Source organism: Panicum virgatum, chromosome 5N (assembly GCF_016808335.1).
Source record: "Panicum virgatum strain AP13 chromosome 5N, P.virgatum_v5, whole genome shotgun sequence".
NCBI lineage: Eukaryota > Viridiplantae > Streptophyta > Magnoliopsida > Poales > Poaceae > Panicum > Panicum virgatum.
In genome coordinates this window covers 15,745,399-15,771,124 of record NC_053149.1, presented here as the reverse complement: position 1 = coordinate 15,771,124, position 25,726 = coordinate 15,745,399, and the positions used below count along the sequence as shown (strand labels likewise).

At 52.1% G+C, this 25,726-nt stretch overlaps 1 protein-coding gene across 2 annotated transcripts; it reads left to right on the top strand.

Moving 5' to 3' along the window:
• The first annotated feature begins 5,897 nt into the window (after positions 1-5,897).
• Positions 5,898-24,991, top strand: LOC120673520 (tRNA(His) guanylyltransferase 1-like). Of its 2 annotated transcripts, XM_039954378.1 has the most exons (13): positions 5,899-6,247; positions 6,471-6,602; positions 7,189-7,233; positions 7,361-7,530; positions 8,819-8,904; positions 8,982-9,089; positions 9,159-9,288; positions 9,385-9,484; positions 9,578-9,709; positions 9,874-9,918; positions 10,002-10,171; positions 10,602-10,709; positions 24,617-24,991. In XM_039954378.1, the coding sequence occupies exons 1-12, from the start codon at positions 6,141-6,143 to the stop codon at positions 10,613-10,615; spliced, it is 1,239 nt and encodes a 412-aa protein (XP_039810312.1). In that variant the 5' UTR covers positions 5,899-6,140; the 3' UTR covers positions 10,616-10,709; positions 24,617-24,991. The 2 variants fall into 2 exon arrangements, with proteins under 2 accessions (XP_039810313.1, XP_039810312.1); XM_039954379.1 differs by lacking the exons at positions 10,602-10,709; positions 24,617-24,991 and having other exon boundaries at positions 5,898-6,247; positions 9,843-9,918; positions 10,002-10,150.
• Positions 24,992-25,726: the final 735 nt, after the last annotated feature.

The following is a 25,726-nucleotide window of genomic DNA, read 5'->3' as shown; positions in this document are numbered from 1 at the left end:
AGAGTTTTTATCTCAAAATTTTGAGATGAAGGATCTGGGAGAAGCTGATGTTATCCTTAATATAAAGCTGGTAAAAGAGATCAATGGTGGGGTGATTCTTACACAGTCTCACTATGTGGAGAAGGTGTTAAGTCGCTTTGGTTATAGTGACTATAAACCTGTCTCAACACCATATGATGCCAGTTTAATTCTTAGAAAGAACAAAAGGATAATGCGAGATCAGCTGAGATATTCTCAGATCATTGGTTCATTAATGTATTTAGCGAGCGCTACAAGACCTGACATCCCGTTTGCTGTAAGCAAACTGAGCCGGTTTATTTCAAACCCGGGAGATGATCATTGGAAGGGTCTTGAAAGAGTAATGCGCTATCTGAAGGGGACAATGAACTTTGGAATTCACTACACCGGGTACCCAAGGGTACTAGAAGGGTATAGTGATTCAAATTGGATTTCTGATGCTGATGAGATAAAGGCCACAAGTGGATATGTGTTTACACTTGGTGGTGGAGCTGTTTCCTGGAAGTCTTGCAAGCAGACCATCTTAACGAGGTCAACTATGGAAGCAGAACTCACAGCATTAGATACCGCCACTGTTGAGGCTGAGTGGCTTCGTGAGCTCCTTATGGACTTGCCGATAGTTGAAAAACCGTTACCGGCAATCCTAATGAACTGTGACAATCAAACGGTAATTGTCAAGGTGAATAGTTCAAAGGATAACATGAAGTCATCTAGACATGTGAAAAGGCGGTTGAAATCTGTCAGAAAATTGAGAAACTCCGGAGTTATAGCCCTGGACTATGTTCAGACGGCTAAAAATCTGGCAGATCAGTTTACAAAGGGTCTTTCACGAAATGTGATAGACAATGCATCTATGGAATTGGGCTTGAGACCCACGTGAGTCATTCTATAGTGGAAACCTGTCCTATGTGATCGGAGATCCCGTGAATTAGGATGGTGAAACAAACTAAAGTCTGACTGTGAGAAGAGAACCTTTGTGAAAAGGGCTCATTCCGTGTATAAGGTGCATTTCTCTTCTAATCTGTATGGCAGGTTGGTCTATACCTTAATGTGTGCCAGGTGGTTTCTTTTAAACAAATGAGTTGTTTTCTTGAAACAAAGATGTTGTCCTACAGAACATCTGAAAGGAACACACCTATATGAGTTTGACCACTGGTCATGGTCTATGAGAATTGGGTATTCTCTAGAAACTCATGAAGGGCCTGGAGTATGACTTATAAGCTCCAAACCGCGGGGATGCTTTTGCAGCCTAGTACCAGTGTAGGGCTCTGGTCAAACTTGTTTGCACAAAACTGGCAATTCAAGGCATAGTCCATTGCACAGTTGTGAATAAGTGTAGCCTTTGTCCTAGATGGAAGTTCAACTTAACAGTCTCTGTCGAATACTGGTATATCAATGAGAGAATGAGGGTATTTCTAGTGTGGCTTGAATTTCTTGGTGGGGATTGTTGGAGTAATGGGCTTGGCCCATTTATTCTAAAGCATTAAAAGAATTTAAAGCCCACTATTAATGCTAGGGAATCAATGTTTAATTCCGTACCGGGAATTGAGGAGGATCTCAACCGACTTAAAAGGTGGACTTCTTGTACACCACTTGTGAAGCCGGTAAGAGGAGGACGGTGAACCACACGCGCGCGCGCGCGCTCGCTCGCCTCGCCGAGCCGGGCCGGGCCGGGCCGGGCCGGGCCGGGCCGTGGCCGTGGCCGTGGCCGTGGCCGTGGCCGAGGCCGAGGCCGAGGCGAGGCGCGGCGCGATGTGATGTGATGTGATGGCTATTTTGCCGTTGACAGCAATTAATCGTGCGATTAAACGTGCAATTAAATCTGTAATTAATGGCCATAAACGCATCACCTAAATAACTCTGATGGTGTCCAGGTTCAACGATCCTGAGCACCTGAGTCACTATATAAGGAGTGCCATTCCCCTCATCCATCCTGCACCAGAGCACTGAGGCAACTCGGCTCCTCTCTTCTCCCTCTCCAGTTGCAACAACTGAGTTCCCCAACGCTAATTTCTGCGCGCACAGAATTAGCGTGAGCAGGCCTCCGAAACCTTGCTCGCCTTGAGATCCTGCACGGGATAGGCGGGCAATCAGGTTTTTGGGTAACGCTTTAGCGTGACTGCTCAAAAATACTAAGGCTTTGCCCGATTGTACGACTACTTCCTGGTGGACGAGCCGAACGACTACGTCGACTACATTCTGGTGGCCGAACGACTACGTCGACTACATCTTGGTGACCGTTCGTGGGACTGCACTGCGAACTTCTTCCTGCACCGATTTAGTTCGACTACTTCGACTGAGGCCAACCGAGTAGATGTCTACTCCAGTTGGTAACAGCGCAGCCAATGCCTCCGGCAACGGCCCCGCTTTAGGGTACTCCCTGAAACTTTGGTTATTTATATTGTTTATGCTTATATGTGTGATAAGTATAAACATGTTTTACTCCTTAAAGTCATAGAAATATTGCTAGTTTATACATTTAATTTTGGAATTAAAATATACCGAAAATTGCCTAGATTTCTAACAGTCTTTGTATAGAAGTTTTTATTCTGATTACTTGGTTCGTAGGCTGAAGATATATCATGAGTCCCTGGACAATATATAAAATCAGGCTGGTATGCTGCACTATGTCTAGTTAAAAAAAAAAGAATCTGAGACTGATGATTGGATCCAATCAATTGTTAGTTGAGTTATAATACCATCCATTAACAAGACTTCACACCAAGATATGGGTTTTGTGATCTCAGCCCTGCATTCCTTTCAATTCACTGATATATATTATTGAAATTCACATTTTGATTATATAACATCTTGCTTGGATGGTGCTGGTTATCTTCATTTAAAAAATCATAAGATACATGGTTTTAGTTACATATTACAGAATGTCCCATCTTGAACTATAATGTTATGCTTGTGCGAAGATTGTCTTAATTAGTAATGTTCTGTCTAGTCACACTTGCTCTCTCTTTTTTATCGTAAGAGATTGGGCGAGCATCATCCAAGCATTGAGCAACTGAGAATTATGCATACTATTTGTTGGATTGTTATATTAATGCAGTTCTTGATTTTGTTCCATCAGATGAGTTTTTCCCCAGCAGCTTACTTGATACATGTGGTGCTTTGGTAATTTCATTTAAGTGTAGTATTTTTTTTATTCTGATACCATAGATGGATGAGAGTTTTTACCAAACACAGCAAGATGAGAATTTTTTTTTGGATGGTTTGACACATCAAGTGGATTGAAAAATCTTGGTGAGTTTTCAAGCAGAGTGACCCAATCAAGACTTTGAGATGGACATACAAATAAAAAAACATACATGCAGATTTGTATATTTTTTACTATATGGCCTTAGTTCCTGATATTGTTGGCTAGAAGGAAAGAAGTGCTCCTATTCAAATTGATATGTGAATATTTAGCTCTGAAAGTATAAAGATATTCATGTTGCAGATTTATTATGGTTAGACTCCAATCTAGAGCGGAACTCAAGAAAAAACAGGGCCCAGGGGATGGGAAATCCATGATTGTGTATGGTAGGATACAATGCTGGGCATGTGATGTATTTTTGTGGCCATGCTGGCAGGAGACTTTTGATTTGACTGAAATCCAAAACCAACCACTCTGCAATATGATCTGTTGGATCAAACTGGGATATCTTGACATCTTGTGGCTTGGGAGTGCATCGGTTTGCTGGACTCTAACGTACAGAATAAAATTGGCTATTGAACATATGCTATTAAAATACCCGAGTGATCTACTAGACTAATTGGTCTTCTTGCAGAACTGGGAGGCTCTTCTGAAGCAAGCAGACCAAGACAATCTTTTTTTAAAAAAAGGAAAGCTTTATTGATCTTAGACAATTACATCAAGATGATACAATCATACTAAGATCCAACCCGGCCTCTGTATAACTAGGATGCACACAGCCTATAAAGTAAAAGGAACAAAAGAGCGACACGACAAAAAATCATGCATAGCAAACTACACCATACAACTTCATCTTCAGCTCTTTGCCTCCTTGCTAACCAATTAACCATTGTCCAGTTTGTTTTCTGCCTGTGTATCCTTAATATGCCTTCTTCTGCTTTCATTATCCTCTTTGTCCCTGTAAGGGACGCCTGTTTCTCTCCTTTCATGTGGTCCGCCATGCAGCCACCAATCGACACAGGCACATCTATTCTCCTGTTTTGTCAATTTCATTTCACTGCCATCAAAATTCTTTTCATCTCCCAGAGGGATGATGGTTTTATCCAAACACATCAGGATGGGACAATTTCACGCATCAAGTGGATTCAAAGATCTTGATGAGTTCTTTGAGAGGCAAACCTTTACTTGAATAGCTGTTGCTAATTTCAGGCTAGGATCCTGGGAGAACTCTTATAAATTGGTTCATTTTTTTGGGTGCTGTATACCAGGTCCAGCCTTGTGTCTTGTACTAGACCTCTCGTTGTGCTCCCATACCACCGATGTGTGGATTTCTGCAGTCTTGTTCTAATCTTAAACTGTTACGTTCGTGCCGGCTTCCTATTTTTCCCAGCGAAAGACTGGTGTCTATTCATGCTTCCTTGGACTTGTTTCATTGTCAGGCTACCATGCTGAATTTTGAGTTTATCCATAGAGAAGCCTTCGAATATTAAGTGGTTAAGCAAAGTGGTGAGTGAGATGAGCGCTGGATGTTGAACATTTCGTTTTGTTTATTTCTGCATTTACTTCTGAAGTTCTGATGACGGATAGCTCTTCTCACTTTGGATTCTTTTTATTTCGCCCTTTAGGAGGAACAAACATATATTTTGTGCACATATGGCTGCGGAAATACAGTAAAACTAAAAAAGTAAGTTTTATTTTATTTTTTGTGGAATGGGGAATTTTAATTTTATTCTTTGTGGAATGGGAAAAATTATTTTTATACAGATTGAGGTATTCTTAGCTTCAACTTTGATGTTTTAGTTGCCAAACTAACATTTTTGCACTTCATATACTGAATGGAGATGGTACCAATTTGAAGTCTGAACTCTGATGCTCAAACACCTCTAGATTCCCGCGGCAATGCGAATCCCTGTTCGATCCCATCTGACTCGGTTGATCAGGTCGCCGACTCCAACGCATCCGGACGGCGCCGCTGGGGAGGAGGCGCCGGCGGCGTCCGACGACGACGCCCACCAACTGCTCGACCTCACGCTACTCACGACCATTTGACGCATGCATTTTTGTTTGTTCTCTGTAGAACAATCGTTATAGTTATGCACTTATTTAGGCTAGCACCCTGTAGAGGAAGTCGTAATGTTTTTTTTGTAAATGAATTCGTGCATCCTGTAGAGCAATCATTTATGGTGCGTGGCACGTTCCTAGGTAGGCCTAGGTCGGAAATTCAGGATTGGCATGGGCACAATGGCAACCCTGATCGGCAGAGACGAGTCTGAATCCGTCCGCCCCAAGTGTAAGCCCTGTATATTTTGCTCGATGTGCCAGTACAGTCACAAAAGTTCCGAGATCGACGGATTGAGAAACATGGAGTGTGACACATGATATGTTGTTTAAAAATGATTTAATATAATTAGAATAAAAATGTACCCGCGTTTCTAGTACGGGAGCTGACACCCGCTTTCTTTCGCAAGCTAGAAATATTTAAAACCATTTACTGATTGAAATATGTAATGCATAATGGTCATTCATATGTGTCACATTTGATTTGATTTGATTCCTCGCAAATATAAATGTAAAAGCAATTTCTAAACGTAAGACCCTAACCAGGCTGAATCCGGCCCAACCTATTTGTTTGCACTACGCTTGTTTGTTCGGCCTTCCCGGCTCGGCCCAGCCCAACCTTCCCTCTTCCTGCAGCGGCTGAGCCCAATATCCACAACCCCCGGCGTCGGCCCAGCGCAGCCCCACCCTCTTCCCCCAGCTCACGCGGCCTGCATCCCGGCGCCGCCGTCCCCACTTGGCGCCGCGCCGCGCTCCTTGCCTCGGTGGTTACCCGGAGCGAAGCCGGGATTCACAACCGCTACGCACCGTGGAGCTCGTCGACCGCTCGTCAGCGCCGTCTTCCCCGCGGTGCCTTATCTGCTATACTTCCCCACCTAAAGCGTAGCTCGTCTGGGTGTGTGCGTTGGGGGAGGGATCGATGGCCAACAGCGAGTATGAGTATGTGAAGAGGGAATTCGAGTTTGATCGCCGTCTCCCTCCCTCCAACTGGATCGTCGTCCGCATCGACGGCTGCCACTTCCACAGGTACACTTCTTCTCTTCTTTGTTTTGCTTTGGTTTAGTCTAGTTCGCCCCCAACAAGCCTGCTTCGTACAGGCATGTTTCACTAGTGGTTAAACAACTAGATTGGCCAATGTTCATGCCAATCGTGCATCTAATTTGTTGGATCCGTGTCAATCATGATTACCCGGAATTGGGAGCTGTTTTTATTTGTTTTCTATTCACTAATCTCATCTTTTCTTTTGTAGGTTCTCAAAGGTTCACGCTTTTGAGAAACCGAACGATGAGAATGCTCTAAGATTGATGAATGCTTGTGCAACTGCTATGCTTGAGAAATTCCCTGACATAGTCTTTGCTTATGGTGTTAGCGATGAGTACAGGTACGGCATTAGACATCCTCTCATGTAGTTCCATTATAAAACTCTAGGCAATACAGTATACGACTTTACCAAAGCTCCTCTAGTCTAGTTGGTTAGAGGAGCTGAGGTATGGTCGTCCCCATGAGGTCGCGAGTTCGAATCCCAGTTGGGACGAATTTCCGCCCGTGGGTAAAAAAATCCCCTCGCTGTGCTCGCCGTAAGGCTTGGCCCTCACGGGCATGGGCCAGGGTTCGGGGATTTTTCCGCGGCCGGGAGAAGTCGTGTTGCTTCCTCTTAATGAAAAACGGTGGAGTCCGTTCACCCCTCCGGCCGCGTTTTTTACAGTATACGACTTTCAGAAGAAACTGTTAATTGAATCACATAGTGTCCGATGCTTATTGTCCAAAGATAAATGCAGCACATTATTGGTTTATTTGGCTAAAGAGCTCATTATGTAATTTGTTTAAGAGTTGTGTTGTTAAACTGCAAGTACTGAGTGCACATGGGGTCGGCAGATGCACTTATAATAGTAAAACTGAACTTTTTAGCATATGATGCGTTATCTGCTCTATTATAATAATTTTCTATATTCATGTTTACCCTGCAGCTTTGTTTTCAGAGAGGAAACAGAATTTTATCACAGGCGAGAGAGGTAACTCATTCATTTTCACTTTTTCACTGATATTTGGAATGTTCAAGGTGCAAAATTGCCTTTTGTTTCATAACTGTGAGCAACTTCATGGCATCGATGGTATTGACATCTCTACCAATAACTTCAGCAAAATTCTTTCTTTATGTGTTTCCTACTTCACTTCTGTGTACGTAATGAAGTGGAAAGACTTCTTTCCTAACAAAGAGTTGAAGGAGCCACCATATTTTGATGCACGGGCTGTATGTTACCCAAATTTGAAGACTATTCGTGATTATTTGGCTTGGAGACAAGTGGACTGTAAGCTACTGAAACTGAAATCAAAATTTTCTCATATAGCAAATGAGACCTTATTTTGCAATTTCTTTTGCCCTGAAGTCCTACAAGAAAATTGCATCATATCCACCAAAGTTTTATAGATAATGAAGCTTCATACAACAATAACAACAACAACAACATAGCATTTTTTCCCAAGCAAGTTGGGGTAGGCTAGAGATGATACCCGAAAGAAATAAGTTTAAGGTTCAGGCACATTGATAGCTAGTCTCCAAGCGCTCCTATCCAAAGCTATCTCTTTAGAGATATTCCAATCTTTAAGGTTTCTCTTAACCGACTCATCCCACGTCAGTTTAGGTCTACCTCTACCCCTCTTTACATTATCGACCCGCTCAAGAACCCCATTACGCACCGGCGCCTCAGGAGGCCTTCGTTGGACATGTCCAAACAATCTCAGCCGATGCTGGGTAAGTTTCTCCTCAATTGGTGCCACCCCGACCCTATCCCGAATAACTTCGTTCTGGACTCTATCCCTCCTTGTGTGCCCGCAAAACCACCGCAACATCCGCATCTCTGCTACACTCAGTTGCTGGACCTTTTTTGTAGGCCAACATTCAGCACCGTATAACATCGCTGGACGAATTGCTGTCCTATAGAATTTGCCTTTTAGTTTTTGTGGCACCCTCTTGTCACAAAGGATGTCAGAAGCTTGCCGTCATTTCAACCAGCCAGCTGAAATTCTATGCCTAACATCTTCATCAATGTTGCCATCCTTTTGTAGCACCGATCCTAAATACCGAAAAGTATCCTTCTGGACCACCACTTGGCCATCTAGACTAACGTCTTCCCCCTCATGCCTAGTCGCGCTGAAATCGCACATCATGTACTCGGTCTTGGTCCTACTAAGTCTGAACCCTTTCGACTCTAACGTGCGTCTCCACAACTCTAACTTCTTATTAACCCCTGTCCTACTCTCGTCAACTAGCACCACATCATCAGCAAAAAGCATACACCAAGGGATCTCACCTTGTATATCCCTTGTGACCTCATCCATCACTAAAGCAAATAAATAAGGGCTCAATGCTGACCCCTGGTGTAGGCCTATGTTAATAGGAAAGTCAGTGGTGTTGCCATCACATGTCCGGACAAACGTCGTCGCATCCTTGTACATATCCTTAATGAGGGTACTATACTTAGTTGGGATAATGAAGCTTCATCCGTGTTAAAAAAGGAATGATCTATGCATGCATCAGAATTGAACAATAACTTAATTAGTTGGCTGATGTCCATACTTTTGGTTTGTGCCTTTCAGGTCATATAAATAATCAATACAATACCTGCTTCTGGATGTTGGTGAAATCTGGAAAAAGTGAACAAGCAGCTCAGCTAGCATTGAAGGTAGTATAAACTTGTCTTGAGTTGATGACCTTTCTGTTGCAATTGCAAGTGTTTTAATTCATTTTTTGTTCTTTTAGGGAACATTTGCAAAGGACAAGAATGAGCTGCTTGCTCAACAATTCCAAATAAATTATGATGATGAACCAGCTATGTTCCGCAAAGGATCTAGTGTTTACCGAGAGAAGGTAATACCACAAATGTTGTCAATTATGTAAAATATCATCTTTGTTATAATTTGTTGTGTATAACTATAGGTAGAAACAACAGTGAAGATTGATGACTATGGGTCTCCAATAAAAAGACCAGCATTGAAAGTTACAGTAGCACATGTTGATATCATAGGGCCTGAGTTTTGGGAAAATCATCAACACATTCTTCGAGAAGGTTTGTTTGAATTATTCTAGTTTCAGTTATCCTTTCAACTCCAGATCAAGCTATGAATGTAAATAACATTAACCTAATTGATATGTTTGGGAACAGGCAAATTTATGCATGAGTTTGTGAAGAAGTTTGGCATCGACCGCATTCTTCCACCTTGTAATTGGGTTGTTGTTCGCATCAGTGGCTGCCAATTTGATCAGTGAGGAACCCTTTTTATCTATCAGAACATGCTGGTTCTCTTTAGGATAGCTTGATTGCCGTATTAACAGGGTTGATTCATTTTCCCGCGCAGATTCTCACTGATTCATTCACTTGACAAGCCAAATGATGAGACTGCTCTAAGCCTGATGAATGCATCTGCATCTTTGATGATGGAGCAATACCCTGACATTGTATTTGGCTATGGTTTTAACAACGAGTATAGGTATGTATCTGAAATAAATATACGCTTGTCACAACAAACATTAATGAAACCCGATAGTGAAGGCTGAAATGTTATTATACATTTAGACAATTATTCCTTGCAAATGACCATTATTTATTGGCATCCATTGCAGACATCCATTCTTACAGTGTTTATCATTGCAGTTTTGTGTTCCATGAGAAGACTGAACTATACCAGAGACAGGAGAGGTGGTTATCAGCATTATGCATGTGCATTGTATTTGTAATTTAAGGGGTAAATACTTGACAAATGATGCCGACTTATTTTGCAGCTTAATCCTTTCGTCATGCTCTTCATATTTCACTTCTTGTTACATGACAAAATGGAAGGAGTTTTTCCCCCACAAGGAATTAATGCAGACACCACGTTTTGAGGCAGAAGCTGTGTGTTACCCAAAACTAAAGATAGTATGTGAATACTTGACGTGGAGGCAAGCAGAGTGTAAGTAATTTACTAAAACAACAAGCACATCTGAACTTAGTTTAAAATATATTTGCAATATGCCTGTATTCATTTGTAGCGTGACTGAATTAGGTTTCAATGCTTGTATATCTATATGCTGTGAATTGTGATGCATACTGATTGATGTCTATGCCCCTTATTTTTTTTTTAAGATAACCTACTGCAAAGTTACTTCATCAGTTAAAATAGTAAACCACAAGAGCAAATACATAAATTGACCTTTATATCTGCTAACTTTCAGGCCATGCTAGCAACCAATACAATACATGCTTCTGGATGCTAGTGAAATCTGGAAAAAGTGAATTAGGTCTTCTTTCATGATTAATGCTTTAGTCGTTTTTCCCTTATCCTGCTTACTTCCATACTTGTTTCATTGTGTGTGCTCTAACTGCTGTAGTTTTGAATGCAGGGAACATTATCTAAAGATAAAAATGAGTTGCTTTTTCAGCAATTCCAGATGAACTACAACAATGAACCTGCTATGTTCCGAAAAGGTTCATGTATTTATCGGCAAAAGGTAATTTTTACTGATTTCGTAGAACCACTTCAGCTGCAATGTTGTGCTGTCTACGCTGTTCCCATATCAGTATAACCCAGGAGCGATAAAATTGTAGCATTGGTAAATAAGCAACTTTTAGCTTGCCTACAAGATTGAAGCAACTTTTCAGACACAAATTCACAATCCTGAAATGAAGTTTCATCCTGTGATATCATATATTCATACTTGATATGCCTGCTGTCGTGGTGCTGCAAACCACAGCCGGGTGGCGGAAGGCACCCGCCCTAGCCCAGAGGGTGTATACTCGGGGGTTAGCTAGTCTAGATCGATCTCACCCAAGAACACGATGAACACAGCAAGATTTAGAGTGGTTCGGGCCGCCGGAGCGTAATACCCTACGTCCACTGTGTGTTGTATTGCCTTCCCATGAGAGTGTGAGAGTTGCGAGAGTTTGTGTCCGTCTGGAGATGTCCTGTGCACAGCGAGCGCCTCCCTTTTATATCTCAAGGGGGCGCGTACACAGTTGTTGGGTCCCCGACAGGTGGGTCCAACGATGTAGTATAAAATAACGTACTGTTCATACATTATGGCGTCGCAGCCAAAGGAGATCTCTCTCTGGGTCCCCTTGCCTGCTCCCGGAGCCCTTCGTCCATCATGTCCTGGTGCTGTCTTGTCGGGACGGAACCTGACGTAGCTAGTGGCGTCGCCTGCCACGTAGCTTAAGCGGGCTGTGTAGCTTGCGGCGTAGGCGGCATGATGGAAAAGTGCTGTGCCGTCGTATCCATTTAATGCGGCAGACGGGCTCTGCGCGGGCGCGGCACAGGCGGCTGCACTGTGCACCTTGGTAATACGCGGTGCACAGCGAGGCCTGACAAAAGCTGTCTCGCATACCGCGGCGGCAGAGCACGCCTTGTCCACTTGCATTAAATGCAGTGGGCGCGCGAGTCTTCCAGCGGAAGGCTCGCGCTCGAGCCCGTGCCTTCGGGCCACGTGGCAGCCCCGGACCCCTATGCGGGAAAAAGGGGGGTCCGGGCGGGCGCAGGAGGTCCCGGACCCCTATGGGGGTCCGAGGTCCCGGCCGTCAGCTCGGGTCTTCCCTTGCTTAGAGGCACGCGGTGTCTCCGGACCCATTCCCTGGCGGGGAGCGGGTCCGGGGCCGTTGGCCTAGTGGGGGAAGAGCCTGGCCCGTGGGGCCTGGCTACTCTGTCCCTTCCACGCAGTTACGGATAACTACGCAGGTCCTACCTTGCTGCAGTAAGAGTGGGTATCCCTGCTACAGGGTACCGACAGTGGCCCCCGGGCCCACCTTGGGGGAGGTACGAACCCACAGGTGGGGCCACTTTTGCGATTTGGCTCCATTCAGTTTTTGCAGGGGCCTTGACTGGCTTTGACCACCTATCGGGTTGGTTGCTGCCTCATCACATCGCAACGGCTTACTGACCATGGGCCCCACGCACAGTGGTTCACCTAGTCGCGCGCGCGACGTTCGGCATTGTTGCGGCCGGAGTAAACGGATCATTTACCACCGGCGCAGTTCCCGAAAAGTCCGGCCACGCCAGCGCTTAATACGCGCACGTCAGCTCAGCTTCCGCCTCGCTCCCCGCGCGCGTGGGCGACGGTTCAGATCCCGTCCTTTCGCACCCTTGTTGGTTACCCGGTCACCCCGCCAGGTGGGCCTGGGCCCCCATGTCATGGACTGGGCGGTTAACTCCAGGCGCGGGCGTCTATTGAGTTTCGGCGACGGTTCCAGGGCGCACCAGTTGAGTCAGGCTTTATAACGGGGCGTACCGCATTCCGCGGTTGCTTTCCCGCATTCATCTTCTTCCTCCAGCCTTTGCGCCCCTTTGCCTTCGAGCTTTCCTTGCCCTTCTCTCCCCTACGCAGGCTGCTCCTCACTCCACCAAGAGATGGCATCCCTTGTTCATCCCCGCCGCTTCCAGACCGAGGGAGAGTTGAACACAGTGCGCCGCCTGCTTGGGTGGAGTGCTCAGGAGACCGGCTGGGGGGTGCGAGCAGGCTCGGTTCCCCTCGGCAACCTCCGCGCCGGGGAGTTCGTGTTATTCACCTCGCACGTCTCCGCCGGCATGGGACTGCCGATTTCTTCATTCCTGCTGCTGCTGCTGGAAGACTTCGGCCTCCAACTTCAGCATCTGACGCCCCACTCCCTCCTTCTGACGTCCATCTTCGTGCACTTATGCGAGATGTTCGTGGGAGTGCGTCCCTGCGTCATCCTCTTCCGCTACTTCTTCATTCTGGTGAGGTCCGGAAGGAGCAAGGACGAAGTGGGGGGGGGGGGTACTACTTCCAGATAAGGAGCGACCTGCCGACTCCTTACATTCCCGGTCTCGCTGGCGGAAGGTGGGAGGAGTGGCGCAGGGATTGGGTGATCGCCACCACCGAAGCCAACGAGCGCCTCGCCCTGCCGACTGAGGGGCCCGCCTCTGACAAAGCATCCTGGAGGGCCAAGCCGTCGCTGCAGCCGGAGTTCGACTCCGTGTTGGACAAGATCAGGTCGCTGGCGGAGAGCGGCCTCACCTCGTGGCACGTGCTCGGTGACTTCGTGAAGCGCCGGATCGCCCCCCCTGAAGCAGCGGCCGCGCCCTGCTTGGAGCTTCACTGGCCTCAATGACTGCAGCAGGACCCACCGCGGAGAGGGGAGCGATCTGTCCCAGGAGGCCTTGGAGGTCCTGGTGCGGAACGTGACGGGGGACGCCTTCATTCCGGAGAACCTGATCCTCCCGCAGAGCATTGTCCCCCTCTGCGAGGACCCCGCGAGGGTGGCGGTGCTGGCTACCCTGCCAACTCTGGACGACGGGGGACTGGCCCCACGCCAGACCGGAGGCGACCCGAACCGTGGGCTCCGGATCCCTGGCACGTCCGGGGAACAAGCTACGCTGAGCGCTGCGGGGTCCGGCGCCACCACGAAGGGGAAGCAGGCCGCGGCTAGCAGCGCGGCCGCAGCCGCCAGCCGGGCACAGGGCAGCTCCGGTGCATCGTCGGGCGACGCAGGCCGGCGCAGGCTACTCCGGGGCGACGGGACCCTGGTCTCGGAGCCCGCCGCGAAGCGCCAGAGGTCTTCTGAGGGCGCAGGCCAGGGTAGCTCCCGGACTGCCGGCCCCCACAGGCCCTCTGGGGCGACTGGACCACCACCATCGCCGCCGAGGAATTCCTCCCGCCGGCAGCAAGAGCAGCAGCAGCAGCAGCCGCAAGAGCAGCGGCAGCAGGCACGCGGGCGGCAACAACAGCAACAGGTGCGACCCCGGGTTGCGCCCATGCCGCAGCCACAGGGACAGTAGCAGCAACAGTAGCAGCCGCAAGAGAAGAGGCCCGGGCTCCGGGGACGCTGGGTACCCGGTACTTCTGGGTTAGTGTCATCCTGCTCTCTTCCCTTGCGCCGGTGCTCTGTTTTTTTAAAGGCTTCTCTGCTTGTTACCAGGGCTCCTCGCCCCAGCGGTTCTTCTACCCTCGCCGGCACATCGGCAGGTGCCCAGGCGGCGGTGGCCTCGGCGTCGACAGCGACGGCGACAGCAGGTGCGGGACCCTCAGGTACAGCGACCTGCTGCCAGCTCCGTGGCGCATGACGTGATGCTGACTGGCGTGTCATTTTTAGACTCTGCAGCGCACAAAGCGGCGGCGGGGGCGCCGGTGCTGGGTGCTGCCGCACCTGATGCCGCGGCGGCTGAAATGCCGGCTCTGGACGCCGCGGCCCCCGACGCTGCGGCGGCGGAGGCGCCAGTGCTGGGCGCAGCCGCACCCGACATGGTGATGGAGGTGCCGGTGCTGGGCGCAGCCGCACCTGACGTATCGGCGGCGGAAATGCCGGTGCTAGGCACAGCCGCACCCGACGCGGCGGCGGCGGAGGCACCGGAGCTGGTCACGGCCGCGTCCGCCACGGCGGCAGCGGGGGCGCCGGAGCTGGGCTCGGCCGCGCCCGACACGGCGGCAGCGGGGGCGCCGGAGCTGGGCTCGGCCGCGCCCGACACGGCGGCAGCGGGGGCGCCGGAGCTGGGCACAGCCGCCCCCGACGCGGTGGCAGCGGAGGCGCCGGAGACAAGTGCCGCAGCGGAAGCCCCCACCTCCAGCTCCGGTCCTGTTGCAGAGGAGGAGTTGGAGGTGGTCTTTGGCAGGCGGCTCCTGCAGCTCCAACTCCCGGAGGAGGATGCGACTCCCCTTCCTCAGGTGCTGTTGCAGGTTCGGCGGTCGATCGAGGAGGTCAGGTCGCCGAGGTGGCCTTCCGGCGGGAGTGGTCTGCTCTGGAGAGCGAGCGACAGCGCCTCTCCGACTGGCACACCCGCCTGGAAGCGCACACGAAGGCTGAAGCCTCCCACGCTGCGGAAACTCGGTCAAAACTCAAGGCGGACCAAGAGGCCTACCGAGCCAACCTTAAGAAGGTGTTTGACCGAGAGTTCGCAGTGTCAAACCGAGAGAAATCCTTGGCGCAGCGGGAGCAGGACTTCACCCTGGAGGTTGTTGGCTTCGCTGCTCAGCGGTCCGACCTCGAGGCCCACCTCGCAGCTCAACAGTCCGAGCTGGAGACTCGCAGCGAGGACCTCGAGGTCCGGAGGCAGGAGCTCGACGTCTTCTCTGCGACTCTGCAGGGATGGCGTGAACAACTGCAGGAGAGAGCCCGCCAGCTGACTGCCGACGAGGCGGATTTGGAGGAGGGCCGGAAGTCCCTCGCCAAGCGGCAGGCCCACGCCACCGGCATAGAGAAGGAACTTGGGCGCCAGCGAGACTCGCTCAAGAAGCTGAAGGAGTGGGCGGAGCAGAGGGAGGCCAAGCTCGAGGAGAGGTCCCGCGTGCTCGAGGAGAGGTCCCGCGAGGTGGAGGTGGCCAAGGCGGCCCTGGACACCCGGGTGCAAGAGGCGGTCCAGGAGGCGGTCCGGAAGCACCAGGAGGACCAGCGCGCGGGAGCCCTGCGGATCGCTGACTGGGCGGCCGAAGCGAGCCTCGCACTGGTGCCATTTGGAATGAGCCCGATCCAGGTGGCGGAGCCGCCAGCTTCGATAGCTGACGCTCTCCCAGTGCTGAGTTCTGCTTCGGATAGGCTCCATCGTCTGGAGCCATTCCTTGCTGGTCAACTTGAAGCCGAGGGTCGCGAGCTGATCCGGATGGTGGCGGAGCACATCCTGACCTGCCTCCGGAGCCATGACCCGGCCATGTCGTTGGCGCCCGTGGTCAATGGCCCTGTAGCGGAGACGGAGTCCGCCGCTCGGGACAGCGTGCAAGAGGTCGTCGACTTCGTTGCCGCCTACTTCAAGCGGGAACCTGCGGACCCTTGAGCGGGGCATTGTACCTTTTCCCTTTTGCACTATGTAACAAACACTGTTTTAGTTGAAATTTTTGAAAATAGAAGAAACTTCAACTTAGCTGTTTGTCAGCTGTTGATTTGCAGTATGCAGCACCCCGGCGCCCTGGCCCCCTGGCGGATAGGTTCAGTTACTCGGACCTGTCTGCCATCTGAGCCATAGAAGATACTCCGGACCTCCTTGGCATAGGGCTGCATAGCCTGTAAGACGAGCAAGCGCCTTGTTCCCTGTGTAGTATACTACAGATAGAAGAATCAAGTTCGCTTATATAGTAGCAATGTACTGCAACGTAGCTATTTGACGCATGCAGAATTCATCCATGATGTCTGGGACAAAGCGGATGCCCCGGGCCCCCTGGGAGAGAGACTCAGTTGCTATGAGTCTGTCTACCATCGAGACTGGATCTTATCCTGCATGAAAGCTTTGAAGCGGATACTCGGACCCCCTGGTAGGTAGGCTCAATGGTTTGAGACTGACTACCACTAACCAGGCTTTAACCTGTATACCATTTCAAAGTTATAGCTTAGTTGCAGACCCGCGGGGCTCATTCCTGACCAATCCCAGGCTGGTACCAGGTCCAGGGCTCTAGATGCGCAGGCCCAGGTAGTTCAGTGCTTGCTACAGAGTGGTGGAGTGCGTAGGCTTAGGGTACGGAACCAGGCTAAGGTACTACACAGGACTCCGGACCACTCCAGGAAACAGCACGATCTTTCCGGACCTGGCTTCAGCGTCCCAGACCTTTCGCAGCAGTGGGTGAGGTCGCTTTGTTGTACTCGATCCTTTGAGATATAAGGCTGGACATGCCGTATTGGACTTAGGAAGCCAATTGCTGAGCTAAAACGAGGTCCGGGCCCCTAATTACCCGGCTCCAGGTACTAGAGCACTTGTTACAGGGTGGTGGAGTGTGTAGGCTTTTGGGTACGGAACCAGCTAAGCGGCTACACAGGACTCCGGACCACCCCAGGAAACAAGCTCCCGCTCTCCAGAGTAGGTCCTTAGGGGTCCGGCCCCTTCTCCAGCAGCAAGAGGGTCCGGATCTGTACGGCAGTCCAGCAGCTCAATGCAGATCTTAGTTGTAGCAACAAGAGTAGAGGTCCCCGCGGGGGTTAGAAAAGCGAAGTTTCCGAGAATCGAAATGTGTAATTTAACCTTGACACAAAGACAGAACTAGGAGGAAATCTTTCCTTTGCAATCTTGATGTACATGGCTTGCGCGATGGATGCCAGAGGCCGGGTTTACGAGGTCGGACCTCTACCGCTCTGAGCCGCGCGTTAGCCGTCAGTGCGATGGATGCCAGAGGTCGGGTTTACGAGGGTGGCCCTCAACCGCTCTGGGCCGCACGCTAACTCTATCTTATTACAAAGGAAAAGTTTATTTCCCTGCTCTGCCTAGGTGTAAAACTTACGCAGATGCTCTATGTTCCATGGGTTGGGCAGCGGCACTCCATCTTCTGTGACGAGGCGAACGCATCCGGGCCGGCATACCTCTGTAACCCTGAAGGGCCCCTCCCAGCTGGGGGAGAGTTTGTGGAGCCCTGCTCGGCTCAGGATCCGTCTGAGGACGAGGTCGCCAGCCCGGAGCTCCCTGCTGTGCACGAACCGTTGATGATAGCGCCAGAGCGCCTGGTTGTAGCGTGCGTTTCGGATTGCTGCTCGCCACCTTCGCTCGTCAACGAAGTCCACGTCGTCACACCGCAGCTGCTCCTGCATGGATTCGTCAAAGGCCTGGACCCGTGGTGAGCCCAGGTGAATTTCTGGGGGAAGGCATGCTTCAGCCCCGTAGACCAGGAAGAACGGAGTCTCCCCGGTGGCTCGGCTGGGTGTGGTCCGGTTGCCCCATAGTACGCATGGAAGCTCGTCAACCCACTTGGCACCGTGCTTCTTCAAGCAGTTGTAGGTGCGGGTCTTGAGTCCCCTGAGGATCTCTGCATTCGCTCTCTCAACCTGTCCATTGCTGCGGGGGTGTGCTACGGACGCAAAGCATAGCTGGATGCCGATGTCCTCACAGTACTCTTGGAAGAGTCTGCTTTTGAATTGGGTCCCGTTGTCCGTGATAATGCGGTTTGGGATGCCAAATCTGCACACAATGGACCTGAGGAATGCAACTGCTGATTTCTTAGTGATATTCACCACAGGGGTAACCTCCGGCCACTTGGTGAACTTGTCGATGGCGACATAGAGAAACCGGTACCCGCCGACAGCCCGGGGGAATGGCCCCAGGATATCCACACCCCACACAGCGAATGGCCATGAGGGCGGAATCATCTGCAGAGCCTGAGCTGGGGTGTGTATTTGCTTTGCATGGAACTGGTATGCTTTGCAGGACCTTACCAGCTCAGCCGCATCCTGGAGTGCTGTTGGCCAGTAGAAGCCATGCCGAAAGGCCTTGCCAACAAGCGTGCGAGAGGAGGAATGACTTCCGCACTCGCCTCCATGGATCTCCGCGAGCAATTCGCGGCCCTCTCCCTGGGAAATGCACCGCATGAGGACACCGTTGGCGCCACGGCGGTAGAGATCCCCTTCTACCACCGCGTAGCGTTTAGCCAATCGGACTATGCGCTCAGTAGAGACATCGTCGTCAGGGAGGATGTTATCTTTCAGGTAGTCCCGGATCTCGGAGATCCATGCATCGGGAGCTCCCTGAGTAGGTGGAGGTGGCTCTGCGAGGTCACCAGGATCCTCAACAGAGCACACAGCCCAGGTTGGGCACCATAGGTGGAATACTGCTGGGACCGCTGGCTTCGAGGTGCCAGCTTGATCCCCCTCACCCAGCTCGGCAGGCTGGGTGGTAGGTCTCAGCAGCCGTCTTTCAAAGACACCCTCGGGCACGGATGCCCAGGTAGATGCTCTCGCAGAGAGATCATCTGCTGCTGAGTTGTGCTCGCGGTGAACGTGTTGCAGTTCCAAGGCGTCGAAGTCCTTCTCGAGCTTCCTCACGTGTATGAGGTATGCCGCGAGCTGGGGATTGTTGCAGTTGCAATCCCCTCGGACCTGCTTGATGATTAGCTGGGAGTCCCCCTTCACCAGAAGCTGTCGGACCCCCAATGAGAGGGCTTGCGTCAGGCCAAAGATCAGAGCTTCGTACTCCGCCATGTTGTTGGTGGCCTTGAACTCAAGGTGCACCATGTACTTCAGCTGATCTCCGTTTGGGTCGATGAGGACCACACCAGCCCCGGCCCACTTCTCGCGGGCGGACCCGTCAAAGAAGAGTGTCCAGTGAGGCTCGGTGAAGACTGGTGTCCTGATTTCCGGCTCCGGGGGTCCAGCGTTGACGACCGGACCCCCAGGATTGCTTGGGGAAGGAGTCCACTCCGCTATGAAATCAGCCATGATCTGGCTCTTGATTGCATGGCGTGGCTGGAAGTCCAGTTGGAACGCTGCCAGCTCTGCTGCCCACTTGGCGATATTGCCTGTGGCGTTGGAGTTGTGCAGGATCGCTCTTAACGGGTAAGAGGTCACTACAACAACTCGGGTTGCTTGAAAGTAGTGGCGCAGTTTCCTGGACGCAATAAGTATTGCATAGATAAGCTTATGCGTCTCAAGATACCTGGCCTTTGCCTCGTGGAGGACTTCGCTGACGTAGTAGACTGGCTTTTGGACGGTCCGGACCCTAGTTTCCGGGTCCGGCTCGCCCTTGTCCACCACATCAGGTCCTTGGGCCCCCAGCGGCTCTGGGTTCCCACTGGGACGACGCTCCTCCGGACCCGCTCGTGCGGGGTCTGGACCTTCAAGCTGGGGTGAGGCTGACGGGCCCCCGTGTCTGGGGTCCGGCTCACCATCCTTGGCCAGGGGGACCTTGGTATTCCCCTGGCGAGCTTGCTCCATCCTTTCGGCGACCAACACCATGCTGACTGCCTCCGCAGACGCAGCAAGATACAGAAACAACGGCTCACCGGGTTCTGGAGCCACCAATACTGGCAGCGAGGTGAGGTGCTGCTTCAGCTCCTGGAAGGCCTGTTCAGCCTCTTCAGGTCCACGAAAATGGACCGGACCTCCTCAATAGCTTGAAGAAGGGAAGGGCCCTCTCGGCCAGCCTCGATATGAAGCGGCTAAGAGCAGTGAGAGATCCAGTAAGCTTCTGGACGTCCTTGATGCGGCCAGGGGGCCTCATTGCCTCGATGGCCTTGATCTTGGCTGGGTTTGCCTCGATGCCTCGATGTGAGACCAGGAAACCCAGCAGCTTCCCTGCTGAGACGCCGAAGATGCACTTCTCTGGGTTCAGCTTCGTGCGCGTGGCGCGGAGTCGGTCGAAGACGAGGGACATGTCCTCCACTAGTGTTGACCCTACCTTAGTCTTGACTACAATGTCATCGACATAAACCTCAACAATATCTCTAATTAGATTACAGAATGTTTTGTTCATAGCTCGTACAAACGTGGTTAAGGCATTCCTTAGACCATACGGCATGACAATGTAGCAATAAAGCCCATCCACAATTACAAAGGCAGTATGCTTCCTATCCTCTCTAGACATCTGAATCTGGTGGAAACCAGAGTATGCATCTAGGAAAGACAAAAGGTCACACCCGGAAGTGGAGTCCACGATCTGATCGATACGCGGAAGAGGATAGGGGTCTCTTGGACATGCCTTGTTGAGGCTGGTGTAGTCGATGCACATCCGAAGCTTCCCGTTGGCCTTTGGGACGACGACCGGATTGGCCAACCACTCGGGGTGGTGGACCTCCTCGATGAAGCCGGCGTGTAGGAGCTTGCGGACTTCTTTGCGGATGAAGTTCTGCCGCTCCACAGACTGCTTCCGAGGCTTTTGGCGCACCGGCGTGGCGTCGGGGTAGATCCCGGGCATCTGTGACGGTTCCCAGGCGAACACGTCAATATTTGCCCGGAGGAAAGCGATGAGCGCGTCTTCCTATTTTTCCTCCAGGTTCCCCGCGATGCGGGTGGTCCTGGTGGAGTCTGCTCCAATCTGTACCGTCTTCACGGGAACATGGTCCGGATCGGACGGTTGGACCTTGGGAGCCTTTGCAGGCGCCTTAGGCTGTGAGGTGGACGGATCCTCTTCGGTACGTGCAGCCTCTGCCGCTAGAGCATGCAGTCTCTCAACTGCTGCGACGGCAGCGGTGCGGTCGCCCTGCACGGTGAGGACTCCGGCAGGGGATGGCATCTTCAAGACCAAATACCCGTAATGAGCAATGGCCATGAAGCGGTAGAGTGCTGGTCGGCCAATGATGGCGTTGAACGGAAGGTTCACCTCCGCAACATCGAACAGAACGCTCTCTGTGCGGAAGTTCTCGGTCCCGAACGTGACTGGCAATGTGATGCTCCCCAGAGGGAACACCGGGTGTGGGCCCACTCCTGAGAATGGGCGAGAGGGAGTCAGCTTGGACTCCGGAATCTGCAGCTGCTTGAACGCTGCATAGCTGATGACATTGAGGACAGCCCCACCGTCGATCAGCACGTGATAGAGCCTCACGTTGGATATGACAGGAGCGGTGACTAGAGGTAGTACACCAGCTCCGGCCATATTCTCCAGGCAGTCGGATGGCCCAAAAGAGATGGTGGTGTTCATCCACCTCTGGTGCGGCGCCGCCTTCGGGACCCCCGGTTTCACCGAAAGGACCTCTCGGCGAAGGGTCTTCACGTCCCGCCGGGAGACAAGCTCCCAGCTTCCGCCATACATTACGTACAGCTTCTTGCGGCGGTCGCCGTTGTCGGAATCGGAGTCGTCGTCGTGGTAGACGCCTTTCAGCTCTCGAGCGGGGGATTGGTACCCCAGCTCCTTCTCCCCGGCTGCGGCCCCGCTGTCGGAGGCCTTCTCCTTGCCGGCCCGCTGGCGAGGAGGGGGTGAATCGTCCTTGGAGGACTGCTCACGCCGCCCACTGACCCGCTTCGCGAGCTTCTGGATCTCACGGCAGTCAGCGGCGCTGTGGCGAGCGGTGGGATGCACTGGGCATGAACCTCCGCTTCCACCTTGCGGGCGAGGGCGTTTGCCGTGTGCATTCTGGCCCCCAGCTGCTGCCGCCGCAGCTGGTGCCGCCGCTGGCGCTGCCGCTGCAACGACTGGTCCGCCAGGATGCGGTTCCCCGCGACCCCGGTTCTTGTTCTTCTTTTTCTTGCCACCGCCCTGAGCGGTAGCACTGGAGCCACCAGCCTTGGCGTCTCCGTCTTGGGGGGCTGAGTGCCATGCACGGCCCTCAGCGGCCCTGGCACACTTATCTGCCAGGGAGAAAAGCGTTGTGACGCTTTCCACCTTGTGCGTCGCCAGCTTCTCGAGCATCTTCGCATCACGTACCCCCTGGCGGAAAGCAGTGATAATAGATGCATCTGAGATACGAGGAATGGTACCCCGTACCTTGGTGAAGCGCGAGATGAAGGCCCGGAGCGTTTCCCCGGGTTTTTGCCTCACGGCGTGAAGGTGTGCCTCCACACCATGCTGCTGGTATGCACTGGCGAAGTTCGCTGTGAACCTCGCACAGAGCTCTTCTCAGGACTGGATCGTCCCAGGTGTGAGGTTCATGAGCCAGGTTCGGGCTGGCCCAGACAAGGCTACATGAAAGTAGCTTGCCATGACGGCGCCGTTACCACCAGCCGCCGTGATGGCGGTAACGTACACCTGCAGGAATTCCGACGGGTTAGTGGTACCGTCGTACTTTTCCGGCAGGTGGGGGCGGAACTTGGGCGGCCACGCCACGGCGCGGAGGTGCTCCGCAAGTGCAGCACAGCCCACCCCAGCCACTGGTGCGCCTGACTGTATCCGGGCGTTCACCGTAGGCCTGGGTGCCACCGCGTCCAGATCAGCATTGAGGTTGCGACCCTCAATGTTGAGGCGGCGCTCTCGCGCCCTCTCGACGGAGACGCGGGCATCCTCTCCCGCGCGCCGGCGGTTGAGCTCCGCCCGCAAGTCTTCTGTTCGTGCACCCCTCACGGTAGGGGAGCGCACGGACGCCGACGCCCCGCCCTGACACTGGCGGTAAGGTACCACCGCGTTGCCGGGCGGAGGTCGTTGCCCAGTCCTTGCAGAACTGGAGGGGGCCTGAGCCAGGTGGAGGAGACGGTCAACGTCGTCCCGCCACTGCTTCAGGGCGTCTGGCGAGGCTGCCTCAGCCGGAGGGTTGCGAAGCAACTCCCTAGCCGCTGCCAGCGCTCCGCCGCTCGCAGCCTGTGAGGGGGCCCTTGATGGGCGCCCTGACTCTTGCCGGCGAGCGGCGCGCGCCGCCGCCAACGGTGGCTGCTCCACAGACACAGTTGCCCCTGGAGCTGGAACACGAGAGGCATGTGGCGTGGAGGACGCCACACCCTCCGTCATCTCCACGTCGTCCACGCGAACCATGGGGACGAAGAAGAGATGAACTGCGACCAGGTAAAGGGCCCCTACCTGGCGCGCCAAATGTCGTGGTGCTGCAAACCACAGCCGGGTGGCGGAAGGCACCCGCCCTAGCCCAGAGGGTGTATACTCGGGGGTTAGCTAGTCTAGATCGATCTCACCCAAGAACACGATGAACACAGCAAGATTTAGAGTGGTTCGGGCCGCCGGAGCGTAATACCCTACGTCCACTGTGTGTTGTATTGCCTTCCGACGAGAGTGTGAGAGTTGCGAGAGTTTGTGTCCGTCTGGAGATGTCATGTGCACAGCGAGCGCCTCCCTTTTATATCTCAAGGGGGCGCGTACACAGCTGTTGGGTCCCCGACAGGTGGGTCCAACGATGTAGTATAAAATAACGTACTGTTCATACATTATGGCGTCGCAGGCAAAGGAGATCTCTCTCTGGGTCCCCTTGCCTGCTCCCGGAGCCCTTCGTCCATCATGTCCTGGTGCTGTCTTGTCGGGACGGAACCTGACGTAGCAAGTGGCGTCGCCTGCCACGTAGCTTAAGCGGGCTGTGTAGCTTGCGGCGTAGGCGGCATGATGGAAAAGTGTCGTGCCGTCGTATCCATTTAATGCGGCAGACGGGCTCTGCGCGGGCGCGGCACAGGCGGCTGCACTGTGCACCTTGGTAATACGCGGTGCACAGCGAGGCCTGACAAAAGCTGTCTCGCATACCGCGGCGGCAGAGCACGTCTTGTCCACTTGCATTAAATGTAGTGGGCGCGCGAGTCTTCCAGCGGAAGGCTCGCGCTCGAGCCCGTGCCTTCGGGCCACGTGGCAGCCCCGGACCCCTATGCGGGAAAAAGGGGGGTCCGGGCTCGCAGGAGGTCCCGGACCCCTATGGGGGTCCGAGGTCCCGGCCGTCAGCTCGGGTCTTCCCTTGCTTAGAGGCACGTGGCGTCTCCGGACCCATCCCCAGGCGGGGAGCGGGTCCGGGGCCGTTGGCCTAGTGAGGGAAGAGCCTGGCCCGTGGGGCCTGGCTACTCTGTCCCTTCCACGCAGTTACGGATAACTACGCAGGTCCTACCTTGCTGCAGTAAGAGTGGGTATCCCTGCTAAAGGGTACCGACACCTGCAATTGTTAGGTCCCAATTGATTCCAAAATAAAATCAATAAAGTAGTGCATTTACATCACTCCACTTAAGTGAAACTTGGCAGCCAAGTTACCTCCAGATTTAGTGTCCCCGTCTTGTTGCAATCAATCGTGCTGCTGCTATGCGGCAAAAGATATACTCTAATGCTCTTACTTTCAGATTATTGTCATTTAAATGGGCCCATCGTAAATGTCTACAGGTGGAAGAACTTGCGGAGGCGGAGGGTGGCGACAATGGCACCGCAAGAGAAGTGTGGGATGTGAAAGTGGACCACGTTGACCTGGGACCTGGATTCTGACGAAAGCACCCTTGGATAATGACTAAATGCAATTAGTAGCTCCGACTGATACATGGTTATCATCAACCACTCTAGATAGATACCCCGGGTGTTGCCGCTCCACAGATCAACTGTTACCTTCATCCTCTCGCTGATCGTTTGAGTTATTCATCTGGAACCTTACTAGCGACGGTTTCCCTTTTGAGCTGTAAATAACAACATTTATTTTTATACGCACACTGAATTACTGGAAGTTCTGCATAACTTGCTGGGACTCGGAAAATCCCTTTTCGCCTCGGTTTGAAATGTTACCCAAAGTTTATGCATATCTTGCTGGGACTCAGCAAATCATTTTCGTCCATCTTGGAAATGTTTATGTTTTAACAAACACACCACGAAGTCCCTCGAAGGCAGGCCGATCCCTCCCGCACTCCACCTTGGGCTCCCTCCTGCTGCCTCTGCGCGCCCCTACAACCTACACCACCACAGCTGCGCTGTGCGGCGCCAAGATCTCTGCAGTCAAAGAAGGCTATGGCTCCATGACACAAGGAAAAATTATGTACACAACAAAAGTATGACACAAGGAACTTCTGGCGATAAAAAGTACGTACGCAACAAGTCAACAACTTTGCTGTATGATGACAACAGTCACCCAAGAAAATGGTATACACAAGTGTGAAGTTCTGGCGTGTTTCCAGCCAAATATCATCAGACTGAAAAGAAGGCTATGGCTCCATGACACAAGGAAAAATGAACTATCTTTTCCTAACCAATGGTAAAGTGAGAAAGCATGTATGCATAAATTGGGCAAAATTTCAAAAGACGTTGCCTTGGCTCCTGTATAATGCAAAATTTCAAAAGATGCTCCATGATATATGCTTGAGATGTTCTTGATAAAAACATGCGTGCAGCAAATATAATCCAAGAATGTGATGGAGTCGTAAATAAGCCGCTTGTGGTAGAATATGTAATGCACCTGAACCTTCTACGAGTTCTGGAAATTTGTGTTGGCCACATTGCCACATAATCTAC

Excerpts from the sequence above, each read along its gene's own strand:
- LOC120673520 (XM_039954378.1), top strand. The coding sequence starts at position 6,141 with ATGGCCAACAGCGAGTATGAGTATGTGAAGAGGGAATTCGAGTTTGAT. Across the intron at positions 6,248-6,470 it reads GACGGCTGCCACTTCCACAG|GTTCTCAAAGGTTCACGCTT; the intron begins GTACACTTCTTC and ends TTTCTTTTGTAG. Across the intron at positions 7,531-8,818 it reads GGCTTGGAGACAAGTGGACT|GTCATATAAATAATCAATAC; the intron begins GTAAGCTACTGA and ends TGTGCCTTTCAG.